The sequence below is a fragment of the Carettochelys insculpta genome, chromosome 8 (assembly GCF_033958435.1).
Source record: "Carettochelys insculpta isolate YL-2023 chromosome 8, ASM3395843v1, whole genome shotgun sequence".
Lineage (NCBI taxonomy): Eukaryota > Metazoa > Chordata > Testudines > Carettochelyidae > Carettochelys > Carettochelys insculpta.
In genome coordinates, this window is record NC_134144.1 from 75,972,308 (window position 1) to 75,986,397 (window position 14,090).

General features: G+C 48.3%; 1 protein-coding gene across 1 annotated transcript in view; it reads left to right on the plus strand.

Moving 5' to 3' along the window:
* The window catches only part of LOC142017056 (unconventional myosin-X-like), a 262,366-nt gene that overhangs the window by 208,584 nt on the left and 39,692 nt on the right, over positions 1-14,090 (plus strand). The window contains exons 32-34 of the mRNA XM_075001671.1: positions 9,188-9,345; positions 10,522-10,645; positions 12,828-13,125. Coding sequence (XP_074857772.1) covers positions 9,188-9,345; positions 10,522-10,645; positions 12,828-13,125 — 580 coding nt within the window. The remainder of the gene's footprint in view (positions 1-9,187; positions 9,346-10,521; positions 10,646-12,827; positions 13,126-14,090) is intronic.

The window sequence follows — 14,090 nt, forward strand, 5'->3', positions numbered from 1 at the left end:
CTCAGCAGAGATCGAAGACTTCCCAGTACAAAGCGGGGGGAACGGACAGAGATGCCAAGAAGCTAGAGCTATTTGGCAGAAAGGTATACTCCTTCTCCACCCTGCTGCTGAGAATGGCTAATTATGCAGCACATCTAGCAAACCACAATTTCGACAATTACTCCAGGCTTACTTCTTTCATGGATTCGCTTCCAGAAGATAAGAAGCCGGTGCTGAAGGCCATCGTGCAAGAGGGCTATGCAGCCTCAAGGACGGGAGTCCAGATCGCCCTGGACGTAGTGGACATGGCGGCACGCTCAATGGCTATGGCAGGGGTCATGCGCAGGGAATCTTGGCTCCAGACATCGGGTATCCCGAGGGATCTGCAGGCAAAAATTGTCAATCTCCCTTTCGACACGCAGAAGTTGTTTGCAGAGTCAACTGATTCGGTCCTTCATTCCAGTAAAGACTCAAGAGCCACACTCAGAACCCTGGGTATTTATACCCCTCCATACAGAAAGAAAAAGTATTACCCTCAACAACGGCGATACCCATACCAACCTCACCGTGCTCAGTACCAACGGGGCTACGACCAAGGGCGGCATCAACAGCAACAACAGTATAGAACTCCCAGGTGACGTTCCCAACAAGGCCATGCATCCTCGGGGCAGGCCCAAAGGCAAGAAGTTTGACGGACAGATCGAGGGCTGCACTATTACTACCATTGCGCAATGTCATCCACAATTAATGTTCCATCATCGCCTCTGACCGTTCCACTCACAATGGCAAAAGATCACCACAGACAAGTGGGTACTAGAGATCATAGCCACGGGTTACGTGATCCCCTTTCAGTCGCTCCCACCGCCAAGACCTCCGCCCAGGCCTCATCTCAGGGATGCCTCCCACGAGGCGAAACTCAAGCACGAGGTGGACCACCTGATGCTTATAGGGGCGGTCGAAAGAGTGCCGGAGCGACTTCAAGGGAAAGGGTTTTATTCCCGATACTTCCTCACAGAGAAGAAAACAGGAAGCTGGAGGCCCATCTTAGATCTTCGAGGCCTCAACCGGTACTTGCGCAAACAACGCTTTCGGATGATCACAGTCGCCTCTGTACTCACTGCACTGGACGATGGAGATTGCTTTGCAGCCCTCGACTTACTAGATGCGTATGTTCATAAAATGATCCACCCGGCTCACAGATGTTTTCTCCGGTTTATGGTCGGCAAAGAACATTTCCAGTACAAGGTTCTGCTGTTCGGCCTCTCCTCAGCCCCCAGAGTCTTTACCAAGACCCTGGCAGTGGTGTCAGCCTACCTGCACAGACAGGGGGTATTTATATTCCCATATCTGGACGACTGCCCACTGAAAGGGGCCTCGAAAGAGGAGGTACTACGCATGATACGCGTAACAGCAAACACGTTTTCTTCGCTGGGCTTGGTCATCAACCTTGCGAAGTCAAAGATCGACCCCACACAGGACATAGAGTTCATAGGGGCACGCATAAATTCTATCACAGCAAGGGTTTACCTACCCGACGCTCGCTTTCGCACTATTGGTTCCCTGGTACAAGTCATTACATACAGCCCCACGGTGCCAGTTTTAACATGCTTGCAGGTGCTCGGCCACATGGCAGTGGCAACGTTCGTGGTACAGAACACCAGATTGCATATGCGCAACCTACAACAGTGGCTGGCGAGCGTTTACAAGCCGGCATCCCATACCGTCCGCAGGCTGGTGTCGCCCACGACAGAGGTGCGCAGATCCCTGCAATGGTGGGTAAACCCCAAGAACATGCTAACAGGGGTACCCTTTCACCAACCACAAATCTCTATTTTTCTCACCACCGACGCCTCCCACATAGGGTGGGAAGCACATATTGGCGAAAAGGTGACGCAAGGACTTTGGACCCCTATGGAACAGTCACTGCATATAAATATTCTGGAGCTCAGAGCGGTGTTCAACGCCTGCAAACACTTTCAAGACCACATACAAGGCAAGGTAGTCGGGATCAATACAGACAATATCTCCACCATGTTTTATATAAACCAACAAGGCGGAGCTCGATCCCGTGCCTTACGTGCGGAAGCAGTCCGGCTGTGGAACTGGTGCATCGCCAACAATATAACGTTGAAAGCCTCGTACTTACCAGGCGCTCACAACGTGAAGGCAGACCAGCTGAGCAGGCGCTTCGCACTCACACACGAGTGGCAGATCCGCTCTGATCTGCTACGACCAATTTTTCAGGCATGGGGTTTTCCCCAGATAGACCTGTTTGCCATTCAGCACAAGAAGTGCCCCCAATACTGCTCAAGGGCAGGACTGGGGCGGGGGTCCCTGGGGGACGCGTTTGCGATTTTGTGGAAGGGCCCACTGCTTTACGCGTTCCCCCCCACGGTGCTCATCCACAAGGTCCTGCAGAAAGCCAGGAGGGAGAGAGCCCGCATGATCCTAGTGGTCCCCACATGGGATCGACAGCAATGGTTCCCCTTGCTTCTCCGCATGTCGGATCGTCCACCGCTTCCCCTTCTGGTAGCGCCGGACCTGCTCACGCAGGCCCAGGGGTCCATAGTGCATCCTCATCCCCGAGGCCTGCGCTTATAAGCATGGTTAATCCATGGCTCAGCTCCCTAGAAAGTACATGTACGGAGGGAGTGCAACAAGTCCTGGAAAGTAGCCGAAGGATCTCCACCAGGAAGACCTACAAACAGAAATGGACTCGATTCACTGCATGGTGTTCCACCAAGCAGTTAGCTCCCCTTGAAGTGCCTATACCTGTCATACTAGAATACTTACTGGACCTCAAGAGAGGCGGGCTCTCCCTCTCCTCGTTGAAGGTCCATCTCGCCGCTATATCGGCTTTTCGGCATGAAGACGAAGGGCCCACGGTGTTTGCCCACCCTATTGTTACCAGGTTCCTGAAGGGGCTGGTAAACCTGTACCCCCCTCGGAAACCGCTTCCGCCATCGTGGAGCTTGGACCTGGTGCTCAGCGCACTAACGGGACCACCCTTTGAACCCTTAGCCACGGTTTCCCTCCATCTCCTTACGATAAAGACAGCCTTCCTTCTTGCAATCACGTCAGCTCGCAGGGTCAGTGAGCTCGCAGCAGTTATGGCAACGCCGCCCTGCACGGTATTCTCAAAGGAGGCGGTAACCTTACAGCTGCACCCAGCCTTTGTTCCGAAAGTTTCTTCAGAGTTCCATCTTAACAAACCTATAGTTTTACCCTTGTTTTACCCGAAGCCTCATAGCTCCAACAAGGAGGCATGCCTGCACCTCCTGGACGTGAGGAGGGCGTTGGCCTTCTACATAGACAGAACTAAGTCCTTCCGGAAAACGGACAGACCCTTAGTCTCTCTCACTCCCAGATCAAAAGGAGAGGGTCTCTCTTCACAAAGGATCTCGAAGCACATTGTGTCCTGCATAAAGATGTGCTACGAACTTCGAAAGACTCCTTTACTGGTCCTGCCTAGGGCTCATTCCACCTGGGCGGTGGCGGCATGAACAGCCTTTTTCAAGGGCATCGCGCTAAAAGACATTTGCAGAGCAGCGACCTGGTCATCCCATGACACCTTCGCCAAGCATTATGCCCTACACTGGGTATTCCAAGAGGATACCCGCCTCTCGACAGCGGTCCTTTCGGGGGCAAGCTGCACATAACCCGATTACCCACCTCCTTTCTTGGGTTACTGCTGGGTAGTCACCTATTGTGGAGCATCCACGGGGACACTCGAGGAAGAAAGAGAAGTTACTCACCGTAGTAACGATGATTCTTCGAGATGTGTCCCCGTGGGTGCTCCACCACCCGCCCATCCTCCCCACTTTGGATCTCTGTTTGGTGTTTTTCAGGAGCATCCGAGGCGGTTGGTCAAGGAACTGGCGGGGACCGGATTGCGCACATGGCCGGGAGCGCGCAGGGGAGCGGCGCGCGCCGGCGCATGCACGGTCCGGCAGAAACTGCTGGAAAGATCCGATCTGCGGTGCCGGGGCGAGCCCGACACCTATTGTGGAGCACCCACGGGGACACATCTCGAAGAACCATCGTTACTACGGTGAGTAACTTCTCTTTTATATCAGCTTTGTACCAATGATGGGAAGATAGATGATGATATGCCAGTTTTTAAAAAGGGCCCTTGAGTTGATCGCTGCCAGTAAGCCTGATATCAGTTCCAGGTAAACCACTTGAATCTACAATAAAGAACAAAATTGTCAGACACAGAGAGACAACGTGGTTATTATAAAGGGAAATCATGCCTTATCAATTTTTAAACAATTTAGTACTGTACACAGCAATGATGATTGTGAAGCTTGGTTTAGATGGTGGAGTGAGAGGATGGACTATTTCCCATGGAATATCTTGCTAGTGAATGATGAACTAGCACTCGGCTGAGCCCTCAAGAGTTAACATGTTAATGTAGCCTCATGCTTAGTTTAGAGGGAGCATGGTCTATGACAGAGGGAGGAAACATGATAGATGCAGAACAGTGACTGTAAACACTTCGCTGCAGAAACCAAACATGATGATGAACCCATATTGTCCCCCCTGAGTGCACCACTCTTTCCTCCAGATGGAGAATATATACAGCAGCACAGTGCCAAGGTGTGTGTGTGTGTGAGTGAGAGAGGGAGAGAGAGAGAGAGAGATGCACACTCTGTGTTTGCGAGAGGTGGACTGAGATGTGCATTTCCCCTTTAAGTGCATTGACCCCACTACGAATACACTGCATTTGTAAGTAGACCAGAAAGTCCAGACAGGACTCCCTAGCTATGATAACCTGCTTTATTGACATGTGATACATAGTAGGAGAGCTGAATGGAGGGGTAGCTCCAAGGCAGAGGGCAGGAGCAGCACGACAGTGATGAGGAGAGGCAGCTGAACTGCAGCTGCTCAGCCATATACCTTACACAGAACTTAGGGGTGCTGATGGGGGGCTGCCAGCCCACCCTGGTTGCAAACTCCCACAGACAGGCTGCTTTTCTGGAAAATGCTGCAAGTAGTGGACATAGGAGGCAGGCAAACAATGTTGTTAGGGAGCATTGCACAACTTTGTGTAAGCATGTGCTCTGACAGATAAGCAATTTAACAATGAAACAGCATTAACCAGGTCAACGTTAAGTGAGGAGCTATTGTCGAATTGAGTGAGATTGTCAACAAGCTTTTGGAAAAGGGGGATCCAGTGGATATAGTGTACTTAAAATTTCAGAAAGCTTTGGCCAGGGCCCTCACCAAAGGCTCTTAATGAAAACTATCTGTCATGGGATGAGATGGTTGGTCATGGATAGCTAATTGGTTAAAAGTTAGCGAACAAAGGATAGGAATAAATCTCCAGTTTTCAGAATGGAAAGAGGAGAATTAGTGGTGTCCCCTGCCAGGGGTCTATACTGGCACCACTCCTATTCAGTACATTCATAAATGTCCTGGAGAAAAGGGTAAATACTGAAGTGACAAAACATGACATGATACAGACTACTCAGGATAGTTCAGTCCCAAGCAGACTGTGAAGAGCCACAAAAGGATCTCATGAACCTGGGCAACAGAATGGAAGATGAAATTCAATATTGATGAAGTCGAGCTCCTACCAGTAATGGACGAACTGGATCAAGAACCGACTGTGGATGAACTGAAGAGAGCCATCGACAGCATTGCAGCAGGAAAGGCCCCTGGTCAGGATGGTATACCACCAGAGGTAATCAAATGTGCCGTGGACACACTTCTGGAACCCCTACATGAGCTACTGTGCCTGTGCTGGAAAGAGGGTGAGGTTCCACAGAATATGTGTGACGCTAACATTGTAACGTTGTATAAGAACAAAGGAGACAGAAGCAACTGCAACAACTACCGTGGAACCTCCCTCCTAAGCGTCACTGGTAAACTGTTTGCTCGCGTCATCCTTGGCAGACTCCAGAAGATTGCTGAGAGGGTGTACCCCGAATCGCAGTGCAGATTCCGCGCAGAGAGGTCTACCGTTGACATGGTCTTTTCTCTAAGGCAGCTGCAGCAGAAGTGCAGAGAGCAGAGAAAGCCACTCTACATAGCCTTCATCGACCTGACCAAGGCCTTTGACTTGGTCAGCAGGGATGGTCTGTTCAAACTGCTCCACAAGGTAGGCTGTCCTCCACGGTTACTCAAGATGATCCAGTCGTTCCACGAAGACATGAGAGGAACCATCCAGTATGACAGCGCATTATCGTATGCTTTCAGAATCAGGAGCAGCGTCAAACAAGGATGCGTGCTTGCTCAGACATTGTTCGGGATCTTCTTCACACTCCTCCTGAAGCATGCCTTTGGATCTTCAACAGAGGGCATCTTGCTGCACACAAGATCTGATGGGAAACTGTTGAACCTTGCAAGGCTGGAAGCTAAGTCTAAGGTGCGAGAAGTCCTCATCAGAGACATGCTGTTCGCAGACGATGCTGCTGTAGTGTCTCACACAGAAGACCAGCTTCAAAAACTACTGGATCAGTTCTCCAAAGCATGCAAGGACTTTGGGCTTACCATCAGCCTAAAGAAGACAAACGTGCACGGTCAGGATGTTGCTGAATCCCCATCAATCAGCATTGACAACTATATGTTAGAGGTCGTCCACGAGTTTGTTTACCTCGGGTCCACCATCACTGACACCCTGTCGTTGGACACTGAGCTAAATAGGAGGATTGGAAAAGCAGCCACAACTCTGTCCAGACTCAGCAAGAGAGTGTGGAATAACAACAAGCTGTACACTTACACCAAAATGCAAGTCTACAGAGCCTGCATCTTCAGCACCCTCGTTTATGGCAGTGAGACTTGGACCCTGTATGCCCTCCAGGAAAAGAGGCTGAAAGTCTTCCACTTGCGCTGCCTCAGGCGCATCCTTGGAATATCATGGAAGGACAGAGTGACCAACACCGCCGTCCTCGAGCAAGCTGGAATCCCAACCATGCACACCCTCCTCAGGCAGCATCGACTCCGCTGGCTTGGCCATGTCCACAGGATGAATGATGGAAGGATTCCAAAAGACGTCCTGTATGGTGAGCTAGCCTCTGGCAAAAGACCTTCCGGATGCCCCCAGTTGCGCTACAAAGATGTCTGCAAGAGAGACCTCAGAGAGGTAGACATCGAGCTGGACAACAGGGAAGAACTAGCAGATGACCGCAGCAGATGGAGGCAGGGGTTACACAAGGGCCTTCAGAAGGGCGAGATGAAGATCAGACAGCTAGCAGAGGAGAAGTGAGCGCACAGAAAGCACGATAAGGACTTGCCAGACACCCACTACATCTGCAAGAGATGCAGCAAGGACTGTCACTCTCGTGTGGGTCTTCATAGTCACAATAGACGCTGTAAATGAAGTCCTCAATTGAAACTTTAAAGGGCACAATCCATAGTCTATGCAGACTGAAGGATGCCTACTAAAATAGAAGTAAGCAAACTGGAAAACACAATTCCAACTATCCATACAAGATGATGGAGTACAAATTAGCTTTTACCACTCAAGATAGAGCTCTTGGAATTATTGTGTATAGGTCTCTGAAAACATCCACTCAGTGTGCATTGGCAGTCATCAAACCAAATAAAATTTTGCGAATTAATAATAAAGGAATAGATAATAAGGCAAAAAATGTCCTATTGCCTCTATATAAATCAATGATACGCCCACACATTGCATACTGCATGCAGATGTCATTAGACCATCTCAAAAAGCTATATTGGAATTGGAAAAGGTTCAGAAAGGGCAACAAAAATAATTAGGGGTTTGGAAGACTCCCATATGAGAACAAGTTAAGACTAGAACTTTTCGTCTTGGGAAAGAGATGACTAAGGGGGGATATGATAGAGGTCTATAAAATCATGACTGGTGTGGAGCAAATAAATAAGGACATGTTCTTTACTCCTGTTCATAACACAAGAACTAGGGGTTACCTAATGAAATTAATAGGCAGCAGGTTTAATACAAAAGGAAGTATTTCTTTGCACAGCACAGTCAATCTGTGGAATTCCTTGCCAGTGGGTGTTGTGAACACCAAGACTATAGCTGTTCAAAAAGAACATTCCTGGAGGACAAGTCTGTTAAAAGCTAATAGGACGGTGGTGAAGCTTGGGCTTTGGCTTCAGGCCTCAGTAATTCTAATGCCAGTCCTGGCAACCTCATTAAAATGAGGTTGCAACCCACTTGGGGGTCCTGACCCACAGTTTTGAGAAATGCTATTCTAACTCCTCTGACTCTTGAGAGGCCAACCAGGGAGCGCCATTGGGTGCACTGGCATCTCAATATTGACAAAGTTTGTCCTTTGCAGTGCTGCTGCCTTCAACCTCTGGACTGTGAGCCACAGCACTGAACAGAGAACAGTCTATATGAGGACCAAGAGCTTAGAATATACATACTGGGCTCTGCTTTTCACTCCAGCCACCTTGTCTTTGTCCCCTGGCCTTCTCAAAGGTCTTCACTTCTTTGGCACCAGAGAGTCTCTGTGAGGAGTAGAGCTTGTGAGTAAAGGAGGCGGGTTGGGCAGCAGTAGTATTTGGGATGCTACTGCAAAGAGCCGAAGACCTAGGTGGCATATGGTAGAGGGAAAGCCCGGTGCACCATTTTCTTGGTGTGTACTAGGCTCTGCACCACAGCAGCTTTCTTGGCTTTTCCTTGTAGGTGTAAAATTGGTTTTGATGGATAGCAGAAGAACGAAGATGATTAAAAATTAGAATTCTAAACTTGACATGTGAAACTGAGGGCTCTGAGTCTTTCTTAAAGTGCAAATCTAAACACAGCCATAACTATGAATCAGTGTAAAACCTCAGTAAATAAGTGTACTACTTAAACTGAACTTCAGTCATAGTGATAGCTCATATTTGCAATCTAATGTTATGGCTTCCATCACCTTTATGCCATATGAGAGCCAAAGGGTGAAATGGGGTGAAGTCACACTTCCAAAAAACTATGTTTGTATTTTGAGATAGGTGGGAACTGGAGTGAACCACCATCACCAGCAGCATGAAGTGTTTTGTGGGTTTGGCGGAAAGGAGGTGGCTCAAGGCTACGATTGGGAACGCTTCCTTGAGAAGTGGTTACCTATGGAAACAATCCTGTTCACACAGTCCATTGTAACAAATTTCATTATGTCACTTGACAAAACTGCCAGTTTGTCAGCAATACATTTCCATGGCTACTCGCTGCACACATGTGGAGACAGAATATTGCAGCCATGTTCCACCTTCCTGTATGTTGGTTTGTCCATAGGTTACTGGAACATCGTAGTCCATGGTCGAAAGCATTCATACAGACTCTACACCAAGCTACTGAATGAAGCCATGCGCTGGGCCTCTGCCATCCAAGGAGTCATTGACAACAAGATTCCCATAGAAACACCCACACAGCAGCTTATTCGTGACATCAGGGTAGGTAGCATTGAACACTGAAGTCAGAAGACTATTCCAGATCAACAAACAGGGATGCTGGTACCATCAGGATCATGACCACCCAGTTTTTAACATGGGCAGAATTTGTGGGGCAGGTGTGGCGCCATGGGCAAGCATGAAGCAGTGCTGGTAGAGGCTGTACTTTGTAGCTGGGGGGGAAGGGCGTGGGAGCATTAGCTTCTAATCACAAGACCTGGTTCTTCTCCATAGCCCCACCACCACTCTTTGTCTTTCACGTCAGGCCCCACCTCCTGGACAGGCCAGAAGCCAGGGCTGGTCAGTTCACTGTGTGGAGCCCCAGTCCTTCCACTTGCCCTTGTGGTGTCAGGCCCCCTCCTCCCTGCAAAAGAACAAAACAAAACATTGAGGTTCTAGTGCTATTGTCTGCAGCTGACCTTACTCTGTCACTGTATTAGGTATGGTTGGAGAGAAGAATGTTGTCTTAAAATGATTAGGGAAAAACATATGTAATTATGCAGCTATCATAATCAAATGTCTTACTTCAAGCTATAAACTAATCTTCAGGAGTTCAGGCTAATGCCATTGTGGCATTTTCACAGACACATGTTGGACTCCATACCAAGTGTGTGCAAATTCTCCTTAGGCATGAATCAGAAACCTCCAGTCAGCTGTCACATGCAGATCCTGCAGACACTAACCTTGGGATTCTCATTCCTATTGGACATGTGACTCCCAAGTGCACAAATATCAGTGTCCACAATCCAGGAATATATGACTCCCCTTTGGTCAAACACCAGGAGCCCCTCGCCTCCTGCACAGCCTGATCCCTCATGTACATTTGACAGAATCCCCGAAACTGAATCACATGTGCACCTGTACTGCACATTCAGATTCATACTTCCTCAGACATGTGAATCCCAGTGCAGGATTTTTGTGGATGTGCATGCTTGGGCACATGCAAATCTCACTGGTCAGTTCTGCTTAGGCACTTGTGTGTCCCAGTCTCACACTAGAGGAGGGCGTTTCAATTCTTACACAGATATTTAAAGTACAAGTTAACTGAACTGTGAAATGAAGCTTAGTTATCTGGGCCGCTGTGGAACTCTGAGGGGAGAAGCTTATGTTTAAACTTGCCTGTATGAGGAATTCTGGGGAAAGACTGGATAGGTCTGAGGTAACTTCTTCTGTCTTCAGGAAAACAGTATGAACTTTGAAGTAGTGGAACAGACATATAGGAGGAACCCCATCCTGAGATACACCCAGCACCCTCTGCATTCGCCATTGCTGCCACTGCCTTATGGAGATGTCAGTAACAATAGTAAGTTTTCTTTTTGGCAGAGAGTCCTTTAAACCTCTTCTCCCCTGGAGTAGGGGAGAAGGCGCTATGTGAGTATTGTCCCAGGTACTCAATGATGTAGATCCTAAGCATCAGGGACGGTCAGAACTCCCCAACATGCTCATAGCATTCACAGATTGCCTGTTCCCATGGTGCAAAATAGGATGGGGCCTGAATCTGTCTTTTTTTGGGAGCATTATGCAATCCTGGGCTTAAGAGGGAACATCCCCTTTGGTTCCCAGTCCTTGCTTTGTGGGGAAAGGAGGAAAATTATTTAAAGTTTACTCTCATGTCTGCATGCCATCCTTGGACAATCTGGCCCAAATATTGTTTCCTCTTTGAAGACAAGGCCTAGGATGACATAAAATTGGCTCAACACAAATTGTTACCCTGTGAACTTGAACTTAATTCTACCATACATGTGTAGTTTGCTGCCCTCTTCTTTTGCTAAATGTACAATGCAAAGAGATTGAATCATTGTAGCAAACATACTCTGACTGAACATTCTTACCTACTTTTGTTACTAGAAATAAGAGTTTAGACATTCAATATTTTCATCATATTTCAGTGCGTTTACTTAATGAATTGACAGCACTTTTCTTAGTATAATGAGGCTATGTCTACATGGGCTGCTTCTTCCAGAAGCAGCATGCTAATGAGCTATCCGGAGGATGCTAATGAGGCATGGATGCAAATTTTCCATGCCTCATCAGCATATTGGTATGTGGTTCAGAGTCCGGAAGAAGCTCTTCTGGACTCCGAAGTACACGTGCAGACGCATGGCCCATGGGGATCTTCCAGGAGGGGGAATAAGGGGCTTTTGGAAGGGGAGTTTCCTTCCAAAAGATCCCTGCGGGCCATGTGTCTGCACGTGTACTTCAGAGTCCGGAAGAGCTTCTTCCGGACTCTGAACCACATACCAATATGCTGATGAGGCATGGAAAATTTGCATCCATGCCACATTAGCATCTTCTGGATAGCTCATTAGCATGCCACTTCTGAAAGAAGCAGCATGTGTAGACACAGCCTAAATTTCTCCGTTTCCACTTGGTGAGAGAGGGTGTTTGCCCTACCTCTTTGAACAGGAAGGGATTAAATGCCTTCCCTGGGCTGGTGGCACACTCTTAAAGGTTGCTGGAGCTTCTGGGCCTAGCTTCTCTTATTGGCATTGTTAATCCACCTTCCCAAGAGGCTGTAGCTATGTTGGCAGGTGATGTTTTCCCTCCAACATAATACTGTACATAGGAGGTTAGGTCTGTATAACATGTCACTTATGGAATGAATTTTTCATAACTCTGAGTGATGTAGTTACACCAATATAGCTATGTACTCTTGACCTGGCCTGAGTAGATTCTTAAACCATGCCTGGTGGTGTGACAGGCAGTCAGGCAGGGACAAGGAAAGAAACAAACTGTGAAACTATTTACCTGGCTCCTGATGAGGAGGAATGCAGTAGTTCCCAGGACATAGAAACTGGTTGTTGTTTTGAACTAGGCAGAAAGAAGTGACTGTAGGTTTGGACCCTTGGGTAATGGAAGCTGTCTTGTGACTTTTATTTTCCTCTGGGCAAGGCTGCAGGAAACTGTGACTAGAACTTTTTTCTTTTCTTTTAGGGTTGAGGCTTAACGGGATAATAACCCCAAGCCCCAGAGCAAGTTACAAGCTGTATATCTGATCTGTTGTTTCCCCCTGTCATTCGTTTGGGTCCTTCACCAACACAAGGGAGACTAAAGTATTCGGAAAAGACAAAAGCAAAATTTGGCAAGGGTCTCAGGGTACCATGTCATTGCCTTAGACTGCTTTGAATTCTTTTTTTTTTTTTTTTCAATTCACTAGATTTCAAATTGAGAATGTTTCTTTAAGGGTACTACTCTTTGTTTGCATATATCACTGGAAATAGGGATTTGCAATGTGGATAAGTTTAATTTTTTTAATGTACTGATTAGATAGTAGTGCCTTTTTACATTTAAAGAGGGAGCTTTTGTGATATACTCATGAAAATCTGAGTTCAGGAGATGCCCAGTAATGCTGGTTCTCACGTTGCCATTCTCCTGTGTCACGGAGTCAGGCCCTGTCCACAGACTGCTACACTGTGTGCATGGCAATCAGCAGCTCAGGGAAATATTGAAATCCTGTCTGCCTTGTTGTTGTGATCCCACTACAGTGCAGCAAGAGAAGGGCTACAGCAGCCTTCAGGATGAAGCCATCAAGATCTTTAACTCCCTACAGGAGCTTGAGACTGTGTCAGATCCCATCCCCATTATCCAGGGCATTCTGCAGACCTGCCATGACCTAAAGCCCCTACGTGATGAAGTGTACTGTCAACTAATCAAACAAACTAACCACAGTCCACAGCCAAATAGCTCTGGGAACCTTCACCACTGGCAGCTGATGTCCTGCATGAGCTGCACTTGCCTTCCCAGTAGAGGGATCCTCCGTTATCTCAAGTTCCACTTAAGAAGGTAAGAGAGCCTCATGTCTTTCACTAATTCTGTCATCTTAGACTTGGGACCACAGACTGCACTTACATAAGGCAAAGGAAGGAACTGGCTTTCCACACAAGGGACAAAGGAATGCTGCTAAATGCTGGGTGCTGTGGTGGCACTGTCCCCAACTTCCGTGTGTTGCTACAGGATGTTTTTAGTATGGTTCTGGCAGGTTCCAGGGCAGCTGAGAGGGCTGAGTATCAGATGGCTTCCTCAGTCACCCACCCCGAACCTGCATGGACCATAGACAAGGCTCAAATTTCCATCAAGTAGGCTTTCCCCCCGCTGCCACAGCCTGCAGTTTTCTTCTACCCATCTTCTCCAAGATGAGTGCCAACCTTACTCTTCAGAGATCCCACCTGGCTTGCAGTGCTGCTGTTGCTTGCCTGCTGGTTTCTTCCCCTCTTCCCAGCTTGGCCCATCCCTCCATCCAGTTCCCCTCCTTGCACCTTGGCTCATGGTTTCCTCCTCACTGCCTCTCCTCTCCTCCTCCTATTTCCTGGGTCAGTGAGTTCCCTGTCCTGCTCTGCTCAGCCTCTTCTGTTTGCGCTGTGGGATTTCCTCCTCTCTCCTGCTCCGTGCTCCAGCCTGGATGCTTTTCTCTCCTCCGAGTCTTCCTCTTGCCTTGTCCCTGCTCAGCTCCCCTCCTCTCCCCTCCTCTCCCCTCCCCTCCTCCCTCACTTGCTATTGTGTGGAGTGGTGGTGGGTTTTATTTCCCCAAGTCTGAGCTGCTGAGCTTGCTGCTGGGTCTTCTCCACCTTCCCGTGCCCTCTCCCTTTAGGCTCCCACCCACCTCTTGCTAGTGTGTGGTGGGTTTGGTCTGCTGGGTCCTCTTCTGCTCCCCTTGTACTTGCCCTGTAGTCCCTTCCCCCCTTGCTAGAGTATGAAGAGGTTGGCAGGGGGAGAGGGAGTTGCCTAGCCCAATCAGCCAAACAAAGATA